Source organism: Panthera uncia, chromosome B4, assembly GCF_023721935.1.
Source record: "Panthera uncia isolate 11264 chromosome B4, Puncia_PCG_1.0, whole genome shotgun sequence".
NCBI lineage: Eukaryota > Metazoa > Chordata > Mammalia > Carnivora > Felidae > Panthera > Panthera uncia.
This window is the reverse complement of record NC_064809.1, coordinates 93,026,879-93,051,487: the sequence shown is the minus strand read 5'-3', so window position 1 is coordinate 93,051,487 and position 24,609 is coordinate 93,026,879. Positions and strand designations below refer to the sequence as shown.

The following is a 24,609-nucleotide window of genomic DNA, read 5'->3' as shown; positions in this document are numbered from 1 at the left end:
CTTGATGATGACAGCTTTGTAGTAGAGGCTAAAGTCTGGGATTGTGATGCCTCCTGCTTTGGTCTTCTTCTTCAAAATTACTTTGGCTATTTGGGGCCTTTTGTGGTTCCATATGAATTTTAGGATTGCTTGTTCTAGTTTCGAGAAGAATGCTGGTGCAATTTTGATTGGGATTGCATTGAATGTGTAGATAGCTTTGGGTAGTATTGACATTTTGACAATATTTATTCTTCCAATCCATGAGCAGGGAATGTCTTTCCATTTCTTTATATCTTCTTCAATTACCTGCATAAGCTTTCTATAGTTTTCAGCATACAGATCTTTTACATCTTTGGTTAGATTTATTCCTAGGTATTTTATGCTTCTTGGTGCAATTGTGAATGGGATCAGTTTCTTCATTTGTCTTTCTGTTGCTTCATTGTTAGTGTATAAGAATGCAACTGATTTCTGCACATTGATTTTGTATCCTGCAACTTTGCTGAATTCATGTATCAGTTCTAGCAGACTTTTGGTGGAGTCTATCGGATTTTCCATGTATAATATCATGTCATCTGCAAAAAGCGAAAGCTTGACTTCATCTTTGCCAATTTTGATGCCTTTGATTTCCTTTTGTTGTCTGATTGCTGATGCTAGAACTTCCAGCACTATATTAAACAACAGCGGTAACAGTGGGCATCCCTGTCGTGTTCCTGATCTCAGGGAAAAAGCTCTCAGTTTTTCCCCGTTGAGGATGATGTTAGCTGTGGGCTTTTCATAAATGGCCTTTATGATCTTTAAGTATGTTCCTTCTATCCCGACTTTCTCAAGGGTTTTTATTAAGAAAGGGTGCTGGATTTTGTCAAAGGCCTTTTCTGCATCGATTGACAGGATCATATGGTTCTTCTCTTTTTTTTTGTTAATGTGATGTATCACGTTGATCGATTTGCGAATGTTGAACCAGCCCTGCATCCCAGGAATGAATCCCACTTGATCATGGTGAATAATTCTTTTTATATGCTGTTGAATTCGATTTGCTAGTATCTTATTAAGAATTTTTGCATCCATATTCATCAGGGATATTGGCCTGTAGTTCTCTTTTTTTACTGGGTCTCTGTCTGGTTTAGGAATCAAAGTAATACTGGCTTCATAGAATGAGTCTGGAAGTTTTCCTTCCCTTTCTATTTCTTGGAATAGCTTGAGAAGGATAGGTATTATCTCTGCTTTAAATGTCTGGTAGAACTCCCCTGGGAAGCCATCTGGTCCTGGACTCTTATTTGTTGGGAGATTTTTGATAACCGATTCAATTTCTTCACTGGTTATGGGTCTGTTCAAGCTTTCTATTTCCTCCTGATTGAGTTTTGGAAGAGTGTGGGTGTTTAGAAATTTGTCCATTTCTTCCAGGTTGTCCAATTTGCTGGCATATAATTTTTCATAGTATTCCCTGATAATTGTTTGTATCTCTGAGGGATTGGTTGTAATCATTCCATTTTCATTCATGATTTTATCTATTTGGGTCATCTCCCTTTTCTTTTTGAGAAGCCTGGCTAGAGGTTTGTCAATTTTGTTTATTTTTTCAAAAAACCAACTCTTGGTTTCGTTGATCTGCTCTACAGTTTTTTTAGATTCTATATTGTTTATTTCTGCTCTGATCTTTATTATTTCTCTTCTTCTGCTGGGTTTAGGCTGCCTTTGCTGTTCTGCTTCTATTTCCTTTAGGTGTGCTGTTAGGTTTTGTATTTGGGATTTTTCTTGTTTCTTGAGATAGGCCTGGATTGCAATGTATTTTCCTCTCAGGACTGCCTTCGCTGCATCCCAAAGCGTTTGGATTGTTGTATTTTCATTTTCATTTGTTTCCATGTATATTTTAATTTCTTCTCTAATTGCCTGGTTGACCCACTCATTCGTTAGTAGGGTGTTCTTTAACCTCCATGCTTTTGGAGGTTTTCCAGACTTTTTCCTGTGGTTGATTTCAAGCTTCATAGCATTGTGGTCTGAAAGTATGCATGGTATAATTTCAATTCTTGTAAACTTATGAAGGGCTGTTTTGTGACCCAGTATATGATCTATCTTGGAGAATGTTCCATGTGCACTCGAGAAGAAAGTATATTCTGTTGCTTTGGGATGCAGAGTTCTAAATATATCTGTCAAGTCCATCTGATCCAATGTATCATTCAGGGCCCTTGTTTCTTTATTGACTGTGTGTCTAGATGATCTATCCATTTCTGTAAGTGGGGTGTTAAAGTCCCCTGCAATGACCACATTCTTATCAATAAGGTTGCTTATGTTTATGAGTAATTGTTTTATATATCTGGGGGCTCGGGTATTTGGCGCATAGACATTTATAATAGTTAGCTCTTCCTGGTGGATAGACCCTGTGATTATTATATAATGCCCTTCTTCATCTCTTGTTACAGCCTTTAATTTAAAGTCTGGTTTGTCTGATATAAGTATGGCTACTCCAGCTTTCTTTTGGCTTCCAGGAGCATGATAAATAGTTCTCCATCCCCTCACTCTCAATCTAAAGGTGTCCTCAGATCTAAAATGAGTCTCTTGTAGACAGCAAATAGATGGGTCTTGTTTTTTTATCCATTCTGATACCCTATGTCTTTTAGTTGGCGCATTTAATCCATTTACATTCAGTGTTATTATAGAAAGATATGGGTTTAGAGTCATTGTGATGTCTGTATGTTTTATGCTTGTAGTGATGTCTCTGGTACTTTGTCTCACAGGATCCCCCTTAGGATCTCTTGTAGGGCTGGTTTCGTGGTGACAAATTCCTTCAGTTTTTGTTTGTTTGGGAAGACCTTTATCTCTCCTTCTATTCTAAATGACAGACTTGCTGGATAAAGGATTCTCGGCTGCATATTTTTTCTGTTTAGCACACTGTAGATATCGTGCCAAGCCTTTCTGGCCTGCCAAGTTTCAAAGGAGAGATCAGTCACGAGTCTTATAGGTCTCCCTTTATAAGTGAGGGCACGTTTATCCCTTGCTGCTTTCAGAATTTTCTCTTTATCCTTGTATTTTGCCAGTTTCACTATGATATGTCGTGCAGAAGATCGATTCAAGTTACGTCTGAAGGGAGTTCTCTGTGCCTCTTGGATTTCAATGCCTTTTTCCTTCCCCAGTTCAGGGAAGTTCTCAGCTATAATTTGTTCAAGTACCCCTTCAGCACCTTTCCCTCTCTCTTCCTCCTCTGGGATACCAATTATGCGTATATTATTTTTTTTTAGTGTATCACTTAGTTCTCTAATTTTCCCCTCATACTCCTGGATTTTTTTATCTCTCTTTCTTTCAGCTTCCTCTTTCTCCATAACTTTATCTTCTAGTTCACCTATTCTCTCCTCTGCCTCTTCAAGCCGAGCCATCGTGGATTCCATTTTGTTTTGCATTTCGTTTAAAGCGTTTTTCAACTCCTCGTGACTGTTCCTTAGTCCCTCGATCTTTGTGGCAAGAGATTCTCTGCTGTCCTGTATACTGTTTTCAAGCCCAGCGATTAATTTTATGACTATTATTCTAAATTCACTTTCTGTTATATTATTTAAATCCTTTTTGATCAGTTCATTAGCTGTTGTTATTTCCTGGAGATTCTTCTGAGGGGAATTCTTCCGTTTGGTCATTTTGGATAGTCCCTGGAGTGGTGAGGACCTGCAGGGCACTTCCCCTGTGCTGTGGTGTATAACTGGAGTTGGTGGGCGGGGCCGCAGTCCGACCTGATGTCTGCCCCCAGCCCACCGATGGGGCCACAGTCAGACTGGTGTGTGCCTTCTCTTCCCCTCTCCTAGGGGCGGGATTCACTGTGGGGTGGCGTGGCCCATCTGGGCTACTTGCACACTGCCAGGCTTGTGGTGCTGGGGATCTGGCGTATTAGCTGGGGTGGGTAGGCAAGGTGCACGGGGGCAGGAGGGGCAGGCTTAGCTCGCTTCTCCTTAGGTGATCCACTTCAGGAGGAGCCCTGTGGCAGCGGGAGGGAGTCAGATCCGCTGCCGGAGGTTTGGCTCCGCAGATGCACAGAGTTTGGTGTTTGCGCTGCGCGAGCAAGTTCCCTGGCAGGAACTGGTTCCCTTTGGGATTTTGGCTGGGGGATGGGCGGGGGAGATGGCGCTGGCGAGTGCCTTTGTTCCCCGCCAAGCTGAGCTCTGCCGTCCGTCCGGGGGCTCAGCAGCTCTCCCTCCCTTTGTCCTCCAGCCTTCCCGCTTTCTGAGCAGAGCTGTTAACTTATGCCCTCCCAGACGCTAAGTCGCGCTTGCTGTCAGAACACAGTCCGTCCGGCCCCTCCGCTTTTGCCAGCCAGACTCGTGGGCTCCGCTTGGCCGGCGAGCCGCCCCTCCACCCCGGCTCCCTCCCGCCAGTCCGTGGAGCGCGCACCGCCTCGCCGCCCTTCCTACCCTCTTCCGTGGGCCTCTAGTCTGCGCTTGACTCCGGAGACTCCCTTCTGCTAATCCTCTGGCGGTTTTCTGGGTTCTTTAGGAAGGTGTAGGTGGAATCTAAGTGATCGGCAGGACGCGTTGTGAGCCCCGCGTCCTCCTACGCCGCCATCTTCCCCTAGAATCAAGTTACTTAATCTTTCTAAGTCTCAATTTCCTCTTTTTAAAATGGAGGTTATATATTATACAACTGTACAGTTGTGTATTAAATAGGATATTGTATGCTAGCTACACTTAGTAAGTGCCATTTAAGTGCCAAGTATTATTTGATTAGGGGTAGGAGAGGTCGGGTGACAAATGATTAACTGGTATCTTGGAGCACTTTCTACTCCAGGTAAGAATAGTTGTTAATTGCGTGGTTCTCCCCTAGTAGAGGTTTATTTTTCAAAGAATTATGACAGAGCAGTGCCTTAGACCAGTGATATTAATTTCAAATGATGGAGGAAGGGACTAAGACAGAATGGAATGGAAGTGTTGACTTAAGGGCCTACCAAGCGTCTCCAAATCTCTATCTAACTGTAGGCAGGGGGTACCAGGCAGGGGTCTCTTCAAGTGGCCACTGGACCTTGTTCTTCACCCTCCTCCTGCCCCAATATCCAGACATTTACATCTCTGTAATATCATTACTATGGCAATATTTTAATTTTCTAATGTTCATTTTGTTTGTTCTAATGTTCATTTTGCTATGTTTTAATATAATTCTTAATCTACTGCGAGAATTATTCTTAAAACAGACATGTATTTTCTTCTTTGTCTTGCTATTGGATCCCACCTTTCAAATTATCTGGAGGACTCTACTATAAAAATGATGGAAATAATTTATAATCTCTATAACTATTTGTAAATAATATTTTAGCTGTTTGCATAACAATAACTGAAGTATAAAAGTTAGATTTTACAAATGCACTGCTTCATTACTCAGTAAGTACATGTGGAACTCAATTCCTATGATTTCTTCAGAGAGTAGTATTTCTCAGCTTTCCAGCCACATGATCATTTTTCTGTACTTCTGAATTTCCCCAGAAGGCATATCTTGATGAAGTTCTTTTAATGACTGTGTAGGATTTAAGAGATAGTAGCATTTACTCTTGTCGACCTCTCCTGCAAATATCCTTCAGCTCAGTTCTTCAGGAATGGGGGCTGGGGCGGTGGGGGCTTCTGACTGCATTTGTCTGAACTGACATAAATCTCACTTTCTCCAGCAGAGTCTGAGGCCAGTGGTCTTAACCCCATTGCTTCCTTGTGGCTTATGTCTAGTCACATTGTCCCAAAGGGCACTGTCCTAACTGTATTATGCTGTACTCTAACATGCATTTATCAGATGAAAAATAACTCTATTAAAGCTGGGCAGAAATCAAGAAACGTGAAACTCCTTCATTGTAATTTTGCCACCGGCACATAGCACACAGTGGATTTTTCCTGAAATGACAGTCAGTCCTGCGACTCCCAAATAGAGTTGGTTATTGTGCAGCTCAACTTTGGGTGGATAAGATAAAGAGGAAGAAGTAAGTAGTTACAGCAGGTTGGAAGTAGGAGCAGGAACTACATCTTCTAATGGAATATTTCAAGAAATATGAAGGAGTGTTTATATCAAAGAACACACAGAAAAAGTTTACAAGATGCCTTAATTAAAATCATTAGGATTCAGGTTCTCTCCTACATAGAGAAGAATAGAGCCAGCTCTATGAAATAGACTAATTACTTTGGTATTTAAAAAAATATATAGATATACCAGACACATCACTGGTCAAACATGTGAAACATTTAAATAGTCTTTTAGAGAATGACATAGCACCTCCTCATGGGATTATGTTTTCACATCGTAGAAACCCGTGCTTAGACCAGATTTTAGGAAGACCATTCCTGGAAAGAAGTGTTCCTTCAGTGACAAGCTCATCCAAGCCTTTTGTTTAACAAGGGCCATAATGGTTTATAATTTTTATAAATTCCATAGTTATCTTGTAGAAACTCTCATTTTATTATTTTTATTTTTTTTACTTTTTATTACATAATTGCTCATTTGAAGATGAACCTTTTTTTTTTTTTTTTTTTTTTTTTACTTTTTTTTACATAATTGCTCATTTGAAAATGAACCTTTTTTTTTTTTTTTTTTTTGGTCAAATTTGTTGTCTGCTGTCAGGCTACAAAACCAAATAAATGTGGTACATATAAATACATACATACATGTATGTTGTTAGAATGTAACTAAGACACACAAACTGAATTTTATAAAACTGACTTTATAGATAGACAGGGCCATATGTACTCTTTCAAAACACTGGTGTAACTTTCCATGAAAACACTGGTAGGAGTGATCATATGTTAAAGCTGGGAGGTTATCCTAAAAGACATCAGCTGGCACATCTGGGGGGCACTGCAGTGTTCATCAGGAAGAGTGAGGGTTATTATGGTGGGTCCTTGTAACTGGAGATCAGTACTGTAGTGACATCTTGGGTTAACCATTACCAATAGAATTGCAGAACAGCTGAGAGAATAGTTTAAATGTTAGCCTCCTTACATCCAAGGATATCATTTCCGGAAATCACTGCTCCTATAAGTTGCCAGAGGCTCTTTTATTGTACTTGGTCTATTGATCTAATTGATTAGACCCAGAGAGAAGTAGTTGTCAGTCATAGTACACATCAGACATTTGGAAAAGAACAGTGGCAACGGTGTATGACACACTGAATGGTTGGAAAAAAAACTTGAACTAAGTGAAAAACAGCCTTTTGAGTCTGATACATGAATGTTGGTGATTTGCATATAATTTTGTTCTTTCTGGAAAAAATCGAAATCATGGGAAAACATAAACTGAAACTTGACTACAGTCTGGACATTTATTGTCTTAAATTTAAAATAAATGTAAAAAAATCACAAATTTCAGAGGATACAAAGTAATACATTATAAAGGATCACTGTCCGTATCTTGTATATACATAAGTTGCATTCTTTAAGGGAGGGTTTTGAAGATGTCCCAAGAGGATATATGGAGGAAAGCAAATTTCATTAAGGGGAACTGGAGGCTAACAGCAATCTTAGCTATCTTAGATGAAGCAAAAACATAACAGTAATATAATTCATTACATCAGAAAAAATTACAAAAGTGAGTATAACTGTAAAGCTTTAGGTGTAACCTTTTTTATTTTACTTATGGAAAGTAAGTGTACTTCTTTATTGTACATATGGAAAAACTTATCTCTTGAGAAAAAAGTCAGAATCATGCAAGATCCAATTGAGTTGGGGCTTGTCTTTTACTGAAGTACAGTGCATTCTAATCTAGTCATAGATATACCAGAAGCATTTTCATTCTCTGAGGAGAAAACTGAGGCTCAGCTGTGAGGAGACTTGTTCAGGCTTACATAGATGGGGGTAGGGGTGTTGCAACTAGAATCTAGGTCCCTTACCTCCTGGTCCATTGCTTTTTTAAGAAGTGTGTTTCTTTCCTTTCTGGCTATCATTAATAGGCATCTTCTATATAGACTTTCATTGGTACTCCTGTGTATTTTTAACATTTTCCTGAGAGGCGTTTACAAATCAGATGAGAGCCTCATCTTTTCTCGTGTAGAAATTCCCAAGGGACTTCCCTGATGCTATCCATTTATATCTACTTTCTAGAAAGGAAAGTGCTGACAGTGCTTTAAAAACAATGGTTATCCTTTCACAAAATGATCAGAGAACCAAGTTTCCCTTTTTTGATTGTTCACTTTTTCGGGTCTCTGAGAGAATGCTGCTTCATCCTTTTGTTCCTTTCACAGGTTACTGATTGACCCTTGCTGCTTTGAGGATTTATTCTGAGATGGTGCATGCAAGGCCATTCTACCTGGTGCATCTAAGAGTTACCAACCCTGAATCTGAAATAATGGATCATAACATACTCTAACTTAACATTGTCATTTTATCCATTGTTCTTTTAAAAAAAATTTTTTTAATGTTTATTTTTGAGAGAGATAGAGCACAAGTGGGGGGAGGAGCAGAGACAGAGGGAGACACAGAATCCGAAGCAGGGTCCAGGCCCTGAGCAGTCAGTACAGAGCCCAACGCGGGGCTCGAACTCACAAGCCGTGAGATCATGACCTGAGCCGAAGTCAGACACTCAACCGACTGAGCCACCCAGGCGCCCCTATCCATTGCTCTTTGTTAAAGATGTCTTCAGAGATGACCAAGGTCATATCCAAAGTGAAATTTAAATCATGGAATTTTATGACCATCAAAACTGGCTATTTGCACATAAATGCTGTTTCTGTGATCAAACTACTTATATTTTAAATGCAGATGAGTATCTTTGAAAAGCTGTTTGCTAAACATTCTGTGAGACACTCTATCCCTTAGGGGCCTGAGACAGTTACCACTGAATTCTCAGTGAAGATGAGGAATCCTACTACATATCTCAGATCTCAGATCAACTTTATCTCAAGAACTGTTTCAATCTTTCTCCATTTTTCTGAAACGTAACTATCTTTCCTCCTTTGTCCTCTTGCTTATGAGATGGCCTCACTTCTACACAGAGAAAATAGAAACCATCAGAAGATAACTTGCTCATTTTCTGCCACCAGATCCCTTAACATCCCAGCATGGCAATTTGCTGCATCAAAGTCAGCAGGAGAGAGTCTCCTAGCAACACAGAAGTGACATCTTTTTTACCTAATCAAGAAAGTAATATCCCATCACCTTTGCCATTATCTGTTGGTTAAGAGTAAGTCTAAAGTGAGATCCAGTATTAGAGTCGTAAAAGGAAACAGAAAAGTATGGAATAGGGGTGCCTGGGTGGCTCCGTTGGTTTAATGTCCGAATTCATCTCAAGTCATGATCTCACGGTTTGTGGGTCTAAGCCTCGCATCGGTGTCTGTGCTGACAGCTGGTAGACTGAAAGTCCCATGTGAGAAACAAGAGGATGAATCCAGTATACAGGAGATGGACTGACCAGGAGAAAGAGCAAGGCACCTCATTCTCTGACATGGTAGTATGGTTACTCCCCATAACAGGTGCAATTAAAGGTAGAGGAGAGAGCAGTTACAAAACTTATCTATTGTTTTCTCTTACATTTGAAACAAATGGCAAAGAGCTCTGTCTCATGGTGAAGAAGCAGGGCCAGGATGAAAGGGATGAAAGTTAAAGAGTGAAGAAGTTGAAGAATCAAATGTGTGCAACTTTGAGGTGTCAAAACTGTAATTGTTAACAGATGAAAAAGAACCAAATAGTTAGCTCCTGTATTTTCTCATCATATATTCCCATTTCAAATTCTTAATCTTCAAACTTGTTTAAAATCCACATTTCAGAAGTCAACTGTACTGAAAGTATAATGAAAACGAAGACAGTGTATCCTTTTAAAGTAGACTATGAAGTACAAACTCCATCTCCTTCAAAATTTCCATTTTTCCTCTTTTGTAAGGGGTGGTGTACTGGAATCAACTGGGTCACTGTAATCCTGCATGTCAAAAAAGTATTATCTTAGTAAAATAAGATAGGTGTTCTCAATAAAGTTGGCATCAATTACTCCCCAAATAACATGTCCTTATAAAGCTTCAGAATCCAAAATGCCTTGGTGCTCCAAAAACAAAAGAATATTTGATGAGACAAAATTACCATTTATAAATATCTCAATAATCAGGAAAAGAGCTGCCATTATTTACAGGTTATAGTGAATTATTTTGTTGCTGCCTTTTTTTAAATTTAAAGTTTTATTTAAAGTAATATTTAAAGCTGTTATTATAGAAAAGCTAAAATGGACAGACTTTATTTCCATCATAAATGGGAAGGAGGAATTCAAAGTGATAATTTCTAATACGCTGCCTATAAACCTAATCCTATATTGAACAACCCAATATGGAATATCGCATTTTTCAATATGTACTGTTTTCCTGGTAACACTGTGAATTTTAAAAGCATACCAAGAGACCACATATGAATTATTTAAATTGAACAGTGCTATATAACAAACTTAAATAAGGAACAACATGCAAATGCTCAATATTTCAAGTGATTAAATAAATGAATGGAGTAAAATTTTGCTGTACAAATACCTTTTAATCATATAATAATTTTGAGGGTGTAAACCAAAAACAGTGTAATAAAAAAAAATTTAGGATTTTTCTCCCTGTGTTATTTTGAGAAAAAAACTAGCCAAGAAAATGATGTATACTAAAAATGTATTTACACGTATGAATCGAAGTTAAGGTGGCTGACACCTTAACTCTGTGGAAGGGACACCACTCTGATATGAGCACCCTAATGACGTAGAGGGAGTGGGGGAGAGAAGAGAGGATGGTGTAGGCACTGAAGGCAGTGGGAAGGTGGGCTGGAGAACCCCACAGAAGTAAAAAAAAAAAGGGGGGGATTAAGCAGGTGATACAAACTGCTATTAGGAGCTGCAATTCTAATCCATGAACAAATTTAGAAAGATATGTGAATCCAGAGATGGTCAAGATTTCAGTCAACAAAAACTAACCTTATTAAATACCATAAAAATGCCATAAAAATTTGTAAATGCCATCTTATTCACTCATTTATCAAAAGCTATAAAATCACATATAATCTGAAATTGTTTCTATTTATAAAATTTAAATGCCACTTATAGTTCCTAAATCAGTTTACGTAATATTTAAATATAAACACTGTATTACATATGATTTTAAGTGATATTCCCAAACTCACATTTGATGTTTAGTATGTATAATACTCCCAAGACTCTCCAGCCTCCCTACATTCAGATATTGTATTTAATGACAAGAATATATGACACAGACCAGCAACAGCAAGCAACATCAAATAAAAATAAGCTTCGCAAATGTTGCTAGACTAATGCTCCAATCTCTAAAAATTAGTATTTAATATCACCATCATCCATCTCCCTCACTTCATCTACAACACATCTTTCTATTCCAAGACACCATTTTATTTTTTCCCCCTTAAAACTGTTTTTTACATTTTTTTATTTAGAGAGAGCACATGCGTGTCCACATACACACACACACACACACACACACACACACACACGAGTGGGGGAGGTGCAGAGAGAGAGGGGCTGAGAAAGAGAATCTTAAGCAGGCTCCACACACAGCGTGGAGCCCGATGCAGGGCTCGATCCCACAGCCCTGGGATCATGACCTGAGCTGAAATCAAGAGTCAGATGCTCAACCAACTGAGCCACTCAGGTGCCCCTAAAAAATCTTTTTTATATGAGTATAATAGACACACGATGTTACATTAGTTTCACATGTACAATGCTCACCATAAGTGAAGCTACACTTACCACACATTATTACGTTATTAAAACATTGTTGACTATATTCTCTATGATGTGCTTTTTATTCCATGTCTTTCTGACTTATTTCACTGAATATAATACCCTCTAGGTCTCATCCATGTTGTCTCAAATGGCAAGATCACATCCTTTTTTATGTGTAATATTCCATTTATGTATATTTGTGTATATTAAAAAATATAATATATATGTATATGTATATAAAAAATATCTTCTTTATCCATTTGTCTATTGATGGACACTAGGTTGTTTCCATATCTTGACTATTGTAAATGATGCTGCAATAAACAAAGAGGTGCATATAAAAAAAATAAATAAAGTGAGATCCAGCTCACTGTCAATGGGAGGGGATTATTTAAGGATGTGAATACCAAGTGTGGATCACAGAGTGCCATCTGAAAAGTCAGTCTACCACAATCTCTTACCTTCTTTTTCACATCTCTTCTCTTAATTTCTCTGTGCTGATTTCTGAATTGTCACCTAAATTTTTCCAATTTACTAAATCTCTATTCAGTGATGTCTCCTCTACTGTATAACCCATACATTGCGTTTCATCAATTACCTTATTTTTTTGTTTCTATGATTTCCGCTTGGAATGAAACATGCTTATTCTCTTTTACTTAAATCCCTTATTCTTATTTTCTTCTTTTATCTCTGGGTGTTTTAAATCAACCTATTTTAAAGCCTCATTTATTTTTCTCTTTTATTTACTCTTTCTTAGATGAGAATCTTCCCACTTACTCCATCTTCTGACTGTCTCTCATGCAAGTAGTCTCAGTGTGCTTTGTAATTTTTAAAATCTACGAATGTTCTTCAGTGGGATTTATCTTCCATGGTAACACGTGGAAGTTGCATTTATATACTTATTTCTAGAGACATCACTATGAGAGTGATTTTTCAGTGCCTATAATACATACAAGTTCAGAAACATTTCCTTAAGTTTTTCTCTCTTCCTTGGTTTTTCTCTTATTCTATTACCATTCCTTCTCGCTTGTCTTTGCTGCCTCCTTCAGTCAGTTCCCTGACTCAAAATATTAGAATTCTAGAGTGCTCTGTCCGTAGTCTTTTCTTCATCATCAATATCTGGTCACTTGGCTTTAAATTTTATGTGTATTGGATGAGTCACAAATCCATCTTTCTCTCTCCAACTATGAACTACACACTTAGTTATTAAATTTCTAATTCAGCAGTTTGATATTTAATAGGCATCTCTATCTTAACATTACTGAAATATTTACTTGAGTGTATTCATAATGCTGAACTGAAGGGGGTAATAGAGAGGTGGCATTTGAAGATAGAGAAGACAGAGCTAGTTCCAGAGACTAGGTCAGTGGGCCTCAGCTTCAGAGTTTGAATGTGAGAAGAATTTAGTTATAAATCCAGATTCCTAGGCTACATCGCCAGAGATTCTGCCATGGCCGTTCTAGGCTGGGATCTAGGACTCTGCATCTGAATGTCCCAGGTGATTCTGTTGCGGGAAACTAAGCACAACACTTTGAAAAACTTTTTCCTACCTGATGGTTATAGTGGAACTCCTAATATTATGCTGCCTACTTTGTTCTTGTTACTTAAGGACAGGGCAGGAGTAAGTCTTTTCACATACACAGCTGGACAAGGCTGGGAAATTTTAATTGTATTACAATTACTCACAAAATTAGATTTTTTCACCTTTCCTTGTAGGCCAGTTTTAGCACAAGGGAGATTTGTTAGACTCACCTATCTTATTTAAGTAAAGTGGCTCTGACAAGGTTTGCTAAGATTGATAGCGTATATAAAGAAAGATTGAACATAATTGTGTAACTTTCTCAGTTCTATATTCATCTCTCATCATAAATCTACATTCTCTGATCTTTTAAGCTGCTTCTTTCTTTCTTATTGAAATTCTCCACTCCCCACTATTTTATCTTTTACTTTCTGAGTCTTCCTAAACCTGTCTTTTTTTGCATGTTAATCTTTATTAACATGCCTATTTCAATGGCGCTATCGTGGCAGGTATAGTTTTCATGCTACTAAACATTATAGAAACCTTTTTTTTGGTAGGAAGGCCAGTCTGTCACGTGAGAAACCCAAATTCATTCAAGCATACAGTATGCCTTTCCCAAAACAAGAGACCATATTTAAAAGAGGAGTATTAAAAAAGCCAACTAAGATAAAAATAGTATGCCCATTTTATTTCTTAACTCCAAGTTGACCACTTCTTTGTTGCATTTCACAATATTAGATTCAGTTCTCATAGAGGGGAGGGAGAAAAGTGTTCACTTTTCAGAAGTATAGAAACTTCCAGGACACTATAATATTATTGAGTAAATTACTTTCAATAAAATTCTAAATAGACGTCTTGTGGTCAGAAAGTCAATATACATCTAAATCATTTTAGCACCAATCTCCATTAATAAAACACTGCAAGAATAATAACATTGAAGTACCCTGTTCTGAATTTCATAATATTATATATGTTCCTAAAGACATTTTCATTTCCAAATCTGAATATCTCTTTTCAGAGAAACAATTATTTCAAGGTCATCACTGCCCAATCATCATCTTTGGAAAATTATGGTAGCTTGATTGCTTTTTAAAAGCTTTTAGTATATTTAGCAAACTCAAGATTGAAGATACATTGGTATATATTACTATTTCAGAATTCACATGAAATATAATTGTGATTTGAATAATCTGAAAGGCTAAAGTCACTGGTACCCAAAGATGATTCCCAAAGTGTTATGTCATGGAAGAAAGCACTTAAGCCAACTAAAAATAACCTGTCTTTATATCCCTAAGTGAAAGTTGAAAGCATGTTGGTAAGACAGAATTGCTGAAGATGATAGAAATATATGCTGGTCACAAAAAGCTTGATGGAGGGCAAAAGCTGTAAAAACTAGCAATTCCTCTACTATAAATATTCAATAAGAATTCTAGGCACCCCAGAACTTTTATAAAAAGAGGTAGGTCATTTTCTAAGGACAGTATTTGTACCACTTATTGTTGCCGTGACCTACCAAAGGAAAATCTGGGTGGCATTACTTGTGATACGTTTACTCTGCTTATCATCTTATATAGAAGATCTTTGCTTTTCTAACTGATGCTTGACCTAGTGATATTCTTTTGGGTCACGTGTACATGTTATCTATTTCTTCCTGTGGCCAATGACAAATAGGAAAAGGAGTTAGACAAGTCAATGAATATTTGCCTAACAGAGAAATAAAGGTGAATGTATCATGGTATCTGGACAGCCATATTACTAAGGAGAGAATGGTTATTGTTACCGAACGAGAAGTTGCTGAGTATATTCAGATTTCTGCCTTCAGCTTAAAATATTCTGCAAGCATTTAAAAAAGATCATACATTGCTAACTATAATACAAACAAGATAAGTATAAAAAAAGAGTTGTATTAAAGGCTATTGATTAAAGGGAGGAAGGCTTGGATATGACATTAATGGTTATCAAAATCATAACAGATAGGGCATCCAGGAATAGAAACTCAAATGGATGTTAGAACTGGGAGTATAGATAAAGGAGGAAGTTCTGGACTGAAAGATGTGTAAGAATATCTAATAAATAGGACTTTTTCACACTACACCCACTTCTGTCCACCCTAAGTCTCTGAGATGCCTCCAGACCAGCCAAGTGTGTCCTATTTGTGGGATAATGAAGCAGGGGAAAAGGTGGAAACCACCCGATCTAAATTCTTCACAAGTCTTAAAGCTGCCTGAGGACAGGTAATTCTCTTTATCAGATATTTCTACTCATCTCACTGAATAAGGTCTTTGATTTTTGTTTTTTGCTTTCTCACCATTTCAGGGTGCTTTTCCAGAAATAATGATCAAGTGTTGGCAATTCAGCAGAAGAAGAGTGGAAAGCCAGTATTCACTTATCACCATTCACAAGACATTGAGAAGAGCCTGGATATAACTCCACAAAAGATATATAAGCATACCTATCATTCCTCTTCTAAAGCTCAAATAAACAAACGCCACCAAATTGTTAATTCAGCATTTCCGAGACCTGCGTATGACCCATCTCTCAATCTGCTGGCTATGGCTGGTCAAGATCTTGAAGTGGAAAACCTTCCTATCCCTGCAGCAAATGTAATTGTGGTGGTAAGTGTTTTGTTTAACTGATGCTGATGCTGATGCCGATACTTTCCTCTCTGGCTGATGCTTGGAAAAAAAAATCAATGGTGAATAGTTATCACTGGATCTCAAGGATTATTTACCACTGTGCTTCTCATTCTTTGATATTTCTTTTCTTTTTTGGTACTTGATTATTGTCTCTTGGATGCCTCTTGAATGTAAGCCCATGAAGTAAGAAACCTTGTCTGTATCCTCTGTGCACAGCAAGGTGTGTGGTACATAGTAGGTGGTCAATAAATATTTGAGTAAAAAATTGCTTTAGGAAAGCCTTGCAGTTATAGTAGGTAATACTCTGCACTGAGCCTCTGTCTTCTGTGACAATCTGTTCAGCAGACAGGGCTTAGTCTCAGTTTACATAATTAATTAGTACCTACTGAAGATCTTCTAGCCACTTGTCTTAAAATTGTAATGAATGAAGAGACTACTGAAAGGTGGAAGTGTAGTAGAGGGGGAAGGTAGTTTTCTGTCACTGGAATAAATAAGATGGTTTGGGAGTAATTGATGGATAATATTCTTAATATCACTGAAGAGGCATCACCCTTTATTAATCAAGATAATGCAGTGGTTCCATTGCTCATATTTTCAGGGTATGTAACTCAGGCCAGAGTTCTCCAATTTATGGAAGTATCATAGTTTAAATACATACTTTGAATACAAGTTTGACACCCTGTTTAGACTACAGTCCCTCTTAAGTTTAAAATCACAACAGGAGGATTCACATTAAAACAGCAAGTCAGTAGCTAAATGACTGCTATTGCCTTTTTGCCCCCAAATGTAATCAAATATGTTGACTTTTGAGGCCAAGATCATTGAATGAAGCCATGTTTACATTTTGACAGCCTCTCTATGAACCAAATGTAGTTAAATTTGATAAACTTTTTTCTTTTTCTTTATTTTTTATCTTCTACACATAGGATGCTTTACCTGATCTTGAAAATCAGAGATCCATTCATTGATGTTTTCAACTAGCATACACTGAGTATTTATTATGATCCAGTTGTCATTTGGGGGATCCAGAAAGAGACAGATGAAATGGAATCTCTGGTTTTGCTTGGCAAACGTTTGAGGGGAAATGTCGGTAATTCAGTAAAAAATCACAAATTGAGAACACAAGATGAGCTCTTGTTACAAAATATGTGGGTCACTTGGCCTCCTGAGGTACTCGAACAAATTTTGTACATTTACATGAGTAACAGATGTTCTGAAGGTGAAAGCCATGTACTGTGTCTATTCGGTGAAGACAAATGATGTTAACGATGTGGCTGTATCTGGATATGCCTGTGTTAATACTAGGGGCTCATGGGAGATATTTCCTCTGGTGACCATCATATTCCCACAGTCATCAACTCTTGAAGTCACTGAATTGCCATTCAAGAGGTTTGTTCTATCTTGTAATGTCATGCACTCTCTAGTTAATTTAATATTATGGAGGATAAAAGACATCAATGAGGAATTCTGGCAGGTCATTTCACTTTTAGCTTATTCGTGGTTTGAAGACTCATGAAGAAGCTGTGCTTTTTCTTCTGAGTGATGATTACATGGAGGCAATAGGCGAATTTGCTGTATTAGCCTCCCCTAACCTCTCGTGATCTAGCCTCTAATCATGCTGTGGCTTTGGTAGCTTGCAACAATTGCTAGTGTCAGTGTTTCATATAATCTATCGACATTACTTATGCATGTGTGATTTAGTAGGAAAACCAGGGAAGTAGGGTTATTTTTAAATAAATCAGTAATGTTCTGCTTACTCAAAAAATAGACGGTCAACACTCCATCAAGTGTTAGCTGGTATGTGTATATATATATATATTTGTGTTTTATATATATATATATTATATTATTTAGGAGTTTACATATATAAAACAATATATGTAAACAATATATATTGAGGAATGTTGCAGTGCTAGCAAAGAATTATTTTATGGCTTAATTTATACCAAAATGAGCAGCGTTCATGAGTATGTTTCCTGAATTAGAGAAATTATTGGGTTTTTTTTTCAGCCAGAATAAAAACACCACTGCCAATTTCCAAAAAGTGTATGTAACTTTCAAGACTTCCACTGAGAGGAAGAGATGACTTTTTCTCTTCCTAAATGAGAAATTTAAAAGGGACATGGAAGATGTATGTGTCACTCCTCCTTCTCAGATTGTCAGTTGTCTCCACAAAGAATTTCATTAGAGCATTTGTCCACAAATGATTTTTCCCTTTTTTTCTTTCTTTTTGATCAGGAAAATCTGTAGTTTATTTATTACAAGGAAATAACAACACAATTAGAATGTTTATCCCAAAGAATGCTAATTACATCCCACAAGCTCAACTAAGATGTGGTTATTAGGATTTCTGTACAAATGCAATACAGAGGGAATATGAATGTCCTCAAGGTCAGGGCTGTAGTAGCAGTAAAAAAAATGGCTTTAAACAAATATGTGCTGGAAATTCCATAGTCCTACATCAGGCAGCAAGCCCCCAACATCAGGAAGGAGAGAACTTAGGGGTATGGATGAAAATGGTAGAGTGGAACCAACTAAAGGCTTTTCTGGTTCAGCAAGGCCCGTATAGGTTGCTGAGTGAAGAATGTTCTAGCCTGGGGAAAATCTGAGAAAACTGGGACTAGAAAGGCTTTGGAATGAATATAAAAGTTGGCACATTATGACTTACTTCATGGAATGGTCTTCATAGGAAGGAAAATAAAAAGGAAGAAAAGGGAGGAGAAAGGCTAAGAAGAGGAGGAAGCAGAGGAGGATGAGAAAGGAAAGTGGAGGGAAGAAGATGGGAAGGGATAAAGGAAAGGAGAAAAGAAGGAGGAGAGGGGCACCTGGGTGGCTCAGTCGATTGACTGTTGGACTCTTGGTTTCAGCTCATGTCATGACCTCATGGTTTGTGGGATCGAGCTCCACATAGTTCATCTGTTTGGGATTCTCTCTCTCCCTTTCTCTCTGCCCCTCCCCTGCTCGTGCGCACACACATTCTCTGTCTCTCAAAATAAATAAACATTAAAAAAGAAAGGAAAGAGGAGAAAAGAGAGGATATAGGGACAGTTCTTAGGGCAGAGAGAAGACTTCTGTGAGCACATAAGAAGATGATGGGGGAGTTTCCAGTAGCCTTAGATGGCCTCTGTGAGTTTCCCAGACTCCTAAAGCTTTTTGTCTTGCTCACCACTCACCCAGACCAGCACATAGACATTCTCTTGTTTTATGACACAAACTCTCTTTGAAAACATTTTCGTCAGGCAATTGATTTAGAAGACCCTTAAAACCAAATGCTTTGAATAATTCTGGCTTTCAGTTACATCCTGAGTCTGTGTTATGCTTCGCTTCATCTTGGTTCTGCTGTGGACCAGTTTTTGAGTTTCATCTTACAAGGGAAGAGGTAATTTCTAGATGTGATTTGAACAGCTTAGAAGGTCCAGCCTTGACACAGTGAATACATTTTGTAATGTTTAGTGTATTTTATGTTTTGTGGACAGGTAATTGTTGAACACTTTTTTAAAAGACACATTGTTTTAATCATAATTTTGTACTTGTGTAGGGAATATCCTAAAAGGTGGACTTAGCCTTTGTACCTACTGTTGAAATTCTGCCATGTCAGGGAAGGTTTATTAGCTAGAAATATTTTGTGGCAAGTGACAAGAATCCAGTCCAAACTAGAGAAAATTTTGTGGTTCAGGTAACAACATTTCTGTAGTATATATGGCTTTAGGTGCGGTTTGATCAAAGGCAAATAATTGGCCAGGTTCATTCTCCAGCTCTGCTTCCTCTGGGGTAACTTCATTCTCAGATGGTTCTCTCTTGTTCATCTCCCCATGGTTTCCTGAACCTCCTGGAGTTTTGTCCTTGCAGGTTCATTTTTAGTGGAAAAGAATGACTCTTTCACAACCATCAATAATATCCTGGGTATCTCTATGACTAGTGCAATTTAAGTTAATTACTCACTTCATCCCTGAACAACCTGCAGCCAGGTGATAAAACTAAGCTAATTATCTCAAACCTAAACTACATGCTCCACCCCCTAGAGCATCCCTAAAAACTCACAAGCTGTTTATGGGAGGGGAGGTTACTTGAATAAAAATTGGGACACTGTTAACAAGCAAAGATAGACTAGATGTCAGATGGCAGTTAAATGTATGCTAGAGCAGAGTGTCTGGACTTCAATTTCTATTAAGACACAATAGCCCCTTCAAGAAGTAATGAGGATAGGAGGACTTACAACGTGGCCTCAGGAATGTGATTCTTGTACAAAATGGGTGACTAAGGTTATACTCTCTGACAGTGGCCCAAGTAGGCAGCAAATTTACTTTGAGAGAATAGAAAATTCAGGTTCCTGGGCTATGTCCAAACACCCAGACTATTTGCCAGTTAGGACTGTGATTTAGTGCAATCTGCTAGACACGTGATATTATGTCTCAAGAATGTCTCAGATTTGTTAAAACCACTGTAGCCTGTGTACTTTTTGATGCTGACTGCTTATAAGGCAGGGAACAAGAAGGCTGTGTTGAGTGTAGGGGAAGCAGGTGCATGGGCTCATTCCTGAGCTAAGTGACTTGCTCATGCTGGGCAACCCACAGAAAGTGTGATTCAGATATAGGCTTTGGGAAAATTATGAATTATTTTGTGTGAAGGGTATTGGGATCAAATACTAAATACCAAGTCCAAAACGCTAAATGGATGTAAGACGCAAGCCTACTGTAATATGGAATGTGACTCAGATGTCTTCCAATATAGTCCTTGGGACATTTATCCCAAGTTCCTAGAGGGAATAAATATAAGAGCCTGAGAGAAACATGTACCATGGTAATAATACATTTGTTAAATAATAAAATGTGTAACTCTTCTTCCGGATTTTCAGATAAATGTAGTTATATCTTAGAAACTTCTTTTCTGTCTTCCTTGAAAGCGGTATTTTGTCTGTAGACCTTACCAGCTTTGTCATTTTGGATTTGATCTGTGTAGCAGTTATTCATTGTTGCACAACGTATTACCTCAACATTTAGCAGCTTAAAACACAAAATGTTTATTATTTCACACAGTTTCTGAAGGTCAGGAATCTGGGAGCAGAAGCTGTGTAGCTCTCTGCCTCAGGGGTTACTGAAGTCAAGCTGCCAGCTGGGGCTTTGTCTCTGCAGACTTGACTGAGCCAAAGGCTTTACTTCCAAGCTCACTCATGAGGCGTTGGCAGGAGACTTCCGTTCCTCAACACGTGGACATCTCCACAGGGCTGTGCATGACATGGCTTCCCCCAGCACATGTGAAGAGAGAGAGATTGACACCACACTGCCACAATGACCTAGTCTCCAAGTCACACACCACCGTTTCCACTTTACTGTGTTCCTTAGAAATGAGTCACTAGGTGTAGCCCATTCTCATGGGGAAGGGACTCCAGAGGCCATGATTACCAGGAGGCTGGGATCGTTGAGCACTATCTTGGGGTTTGGCTCCCACAGTCTTCAAAATTGGGGCATCTCTGCATTATGCCATTGCTTATTATATACTTCTACCTATGAACTTCAGGAAAGGTAAGGGTGTGCTGAAACCATATCACAGAAATTTCATCATATATGGTAATCATGGAAGAAACTACCTCAATAATGAACCTTCAAGCATCAGAAAACCCTCATGATTAGTTTCCAATTTACACATGAGGAAATGAAGACCCCAAATCAGGAACTTTCTCCAGGTTGTACAGTTAATAATAAGTACTACAGGCAGAATCCAAGTCCAAATTTGACTTCAAAACTCAGAACATTTTAAATTTTACCACAAGTCATTTGCTTTGCTTCAGGAAAATGTTGTACGTTTCCTCAATAGAAAATGTATAACTTGTAGGTTACCTTTTATTTAAGCTAATGATAATGTTAATTTTCATCCTTTGAAAATATACTCCTTGATAGCTATGTGTTAATGTTGGAGCCAGAGAGTAAAAGGTAAAGATCCATGATGGCTGCTCTAGAGATTATAATAAAAAAGGAATTGTAGTGTCAAATTAGATTTTATTTTTAAGAAAGTCTGGAAAAAGAAATTCTGTAATCTGCTTCAGAAATTTGGTTAAATTTTTGCTCTTAACCTAAGTGCTTCATGTTAAATTATCAGATCTTCTTATATAATCACCTTTCTTTTTATCCCAAACATTTGCATTTCGGAAAGCTTGTGCCTAGATTCTCCAGATATTATTGTACCCCTGCAAATTGTCTTGAAGTAAAAATTTCGTTCTTGAGGTTGGCATCCTGACAGTCATAATTGTCGCCATCTGTTGCTTTTCTCCATTTATCACTACTAAAAGCAGCAAGGAGGATTCTGGAACACATTCTGGAAATGCTAGAGGTCAAGCTTAGGCAGTGTCTGCGTGAAATTCTGATACTGGAGCACTCAGTGCATCTGCTTGTTTGGATCATTTAGACTCACCATTGGGATGACTGGAGTCTTAAGAGAGCTGCTTTTTTTTTTTTTTTTTTTTTAAGAGAGCTGCTTTAATTGATTATCATACTACTTGGACATTGGGTATTGACTAATATATTTGTCTCAACTCAAAAAGTAATGTACTTTCTTAGAGTTTCAGAATATTTAGAAATATACAGAAGGAAAAGTAGGAATAAAAATAATCACTAACTGTTATATAACAATGTCATTTTGATATATATATCTGTATAGTCTTTTATATATACAGGTGTAGACTTTCTTTTTTACAGATATATGGAATGTGCATACATAAGGCTTGCAGGTGTTCTTTTTTTTTACTTAGTTTATATTTTGGACATCTTCTTATACCATTAACTGCCTTTAAAAAGCACCATTTTTAACAGCTGCTAAAAATTCCATTATATGATAGATTTTACTGTTATATATATTGACTTATATTCCCCACACATCCAGTGGCTTAAGGCAGCTAATTTTGAGGAGAACTAAATGTTGACTGTGTCAAACAGTATTCTTTTCCTTTCAACTGCCTGATTACTATTATTAAGAGAATTTAAGAGCTTGTTTTAAGGGAAACTTCTTTCTTTATGAACTCTATATACAATTGCAATATGGGGTCTGTTTTTTCTTTCCCTTGGCCAGATTATTTATGTTCTATAAACCTTAAGTGTAAAGCAAGGGAAATATTTAAAGCAGTCAAGGAAGTTAGCAGGACAAAAAAGAGGATGTTCCGTTAAAAACAAATAAAAAGTTGTATTTCAGTGTTTTTCATTGAGGAAGGTGGAAGATGCTGTGTGTCTTTATGTTGGAACCTAAAAACTCTTTTTTAATCTAAAATTTCCACAACAGTGTAAAAACAAATGGGGTCTTCAGGTGAACAAAGAGGGTATCTTTGCTTTGGAGCAAATATATACTTGTCAGATCTCTGTAAAAATTGTGCTTTGGTTTTACGATTGTTGAGAACCGTTCTCTTATACTTTCTGTGAGTGACTTTTGTCCCTTTTTCCTTCTTTTCTTCCTTCTTTCTCTGTTTCCCTCTAATCATAAATACTATGAATCATGCTTAGTTTTTTGCTTGTTTTGTTGTTGTTACTATAAAATGCTTCACTTTAATATCTAACTGCTAATGGATAATTATATTATGCTTTCTGAGCATCTGACCCTCCCTGCCTGTGCATGATGGGTTTGATACTATTTAGCAAATGCCTCAGTTCCCTCCACTTGATCTCTATAGTTCAGACGGTAGAAACAATTTGTTCATTTCTCTTGTTTGAGGTAAACACAGGAGCTAAAAGTCTTTGGAAGGTTCTCTCCCTGAGCAAAGTTACAAAGCTTACTCCTCCAGAACTTTTACCTTTAGTAACTGAGTGTAACACAGCTGTTGCTTCATAGTAGGAGTGACCACCTGACCCCCCAGGAATCAAAGGTCCTTCATCCCCCACCCTGTCATCCTTTCTCTTGTAAACCCCATGTTTCCATGGACCAAGACTGTTCTAGCAAAGCCCACTACTTATACCAAAATGTAAAGGGAAAATTGCTCCTGTGTTTCTCCTCTACTCAGTTCTGACACTATCTATTTGGAAACAGAATCTGATCCTTTCACTTACTAGAGTGGCAGTTTATTAGAAAGGCTATTGTGACTCAGGACCAGGCGTATGGAAGGGATGCATAGGGCAGGCTATGAGGGAAGGTGTGCAGAGCCCCCATGTCCTCTCTGGGTGTGCCATTCTGCCAGCACCACCACGTGTTCACCAACCTGAAAACTCTCCGAACGCTGCTCTTTTGTGTTTTTACAGAGCCTTCATTATGTAGCCATGATTCAGTGAATCATGGTCATTGGTGATTATTCAGCCTCCAGCTCCCCTCCCCTTCCCAGAGGTTGAGGGGTGGGACTCAAAGCTCCGTGCCTTTAATCACTTGGCTGGTTCCGTTGGCCACCCGACCACCCCCCCATCTTTAGGGGGGTTCCAAAAGTCACCCCATTAATATCGACTCAAGTGTGGTTGAAAGGGCTTATTGTGAATAAGGAAAAACACCCATTTCAACTTTATGGCTTTGCAGTTATTTTAGGAACTGGGAACAACACTAAATAGTATGACAAAAGATGCCCCTATTGCTGTCAGAAAGGAAACTGCCATGGTTTTAGGAGCTTTGTGCCGGGAACTGTGGAGGAAGACCAAAATGATTTTTTGTTGTTGTTATTATAAATCACAATATCACATCACTCTAGCCATTTATCATTGTCTTTTTATAAGGAGATTGGTCATAATCTTGTACTTTAATATTTGCCAAATTTTTTTTTAAGTATGAAATTATGGGGCTCCTGGGTGGCTCAGTAGGTTAAGCATCCAACTCTTGATTTCAGCTCAGGTCATGATCTTACAGTTCATGGGATCAAGCCCCGCA

General features: G+C 38.0%; 1 protein-coding gene across 1 annotated transcript in view; it reads left to right on the top strand.

Moving 5' to 3' along the window:
* Nucleotides 1-24,609, top strand: part of PTPRR (protein tyrosine phosphatase receptor type R) — a 259,664-nt gene that overhangs the window by 14,314 nt on the left and 220,741 nt on the right. The window contains exon 3 of the mRNA XM_049627421.1: nucleotides 15,464-15,762. Coding sequence (XP_049483378.1) covers nucleotides 15,464-15,762 — 299 coding nt within the window. The remainder of the gene's footprint in view (nucleotides 1-15,463; nucleotides 15,763-24,609) is intronic.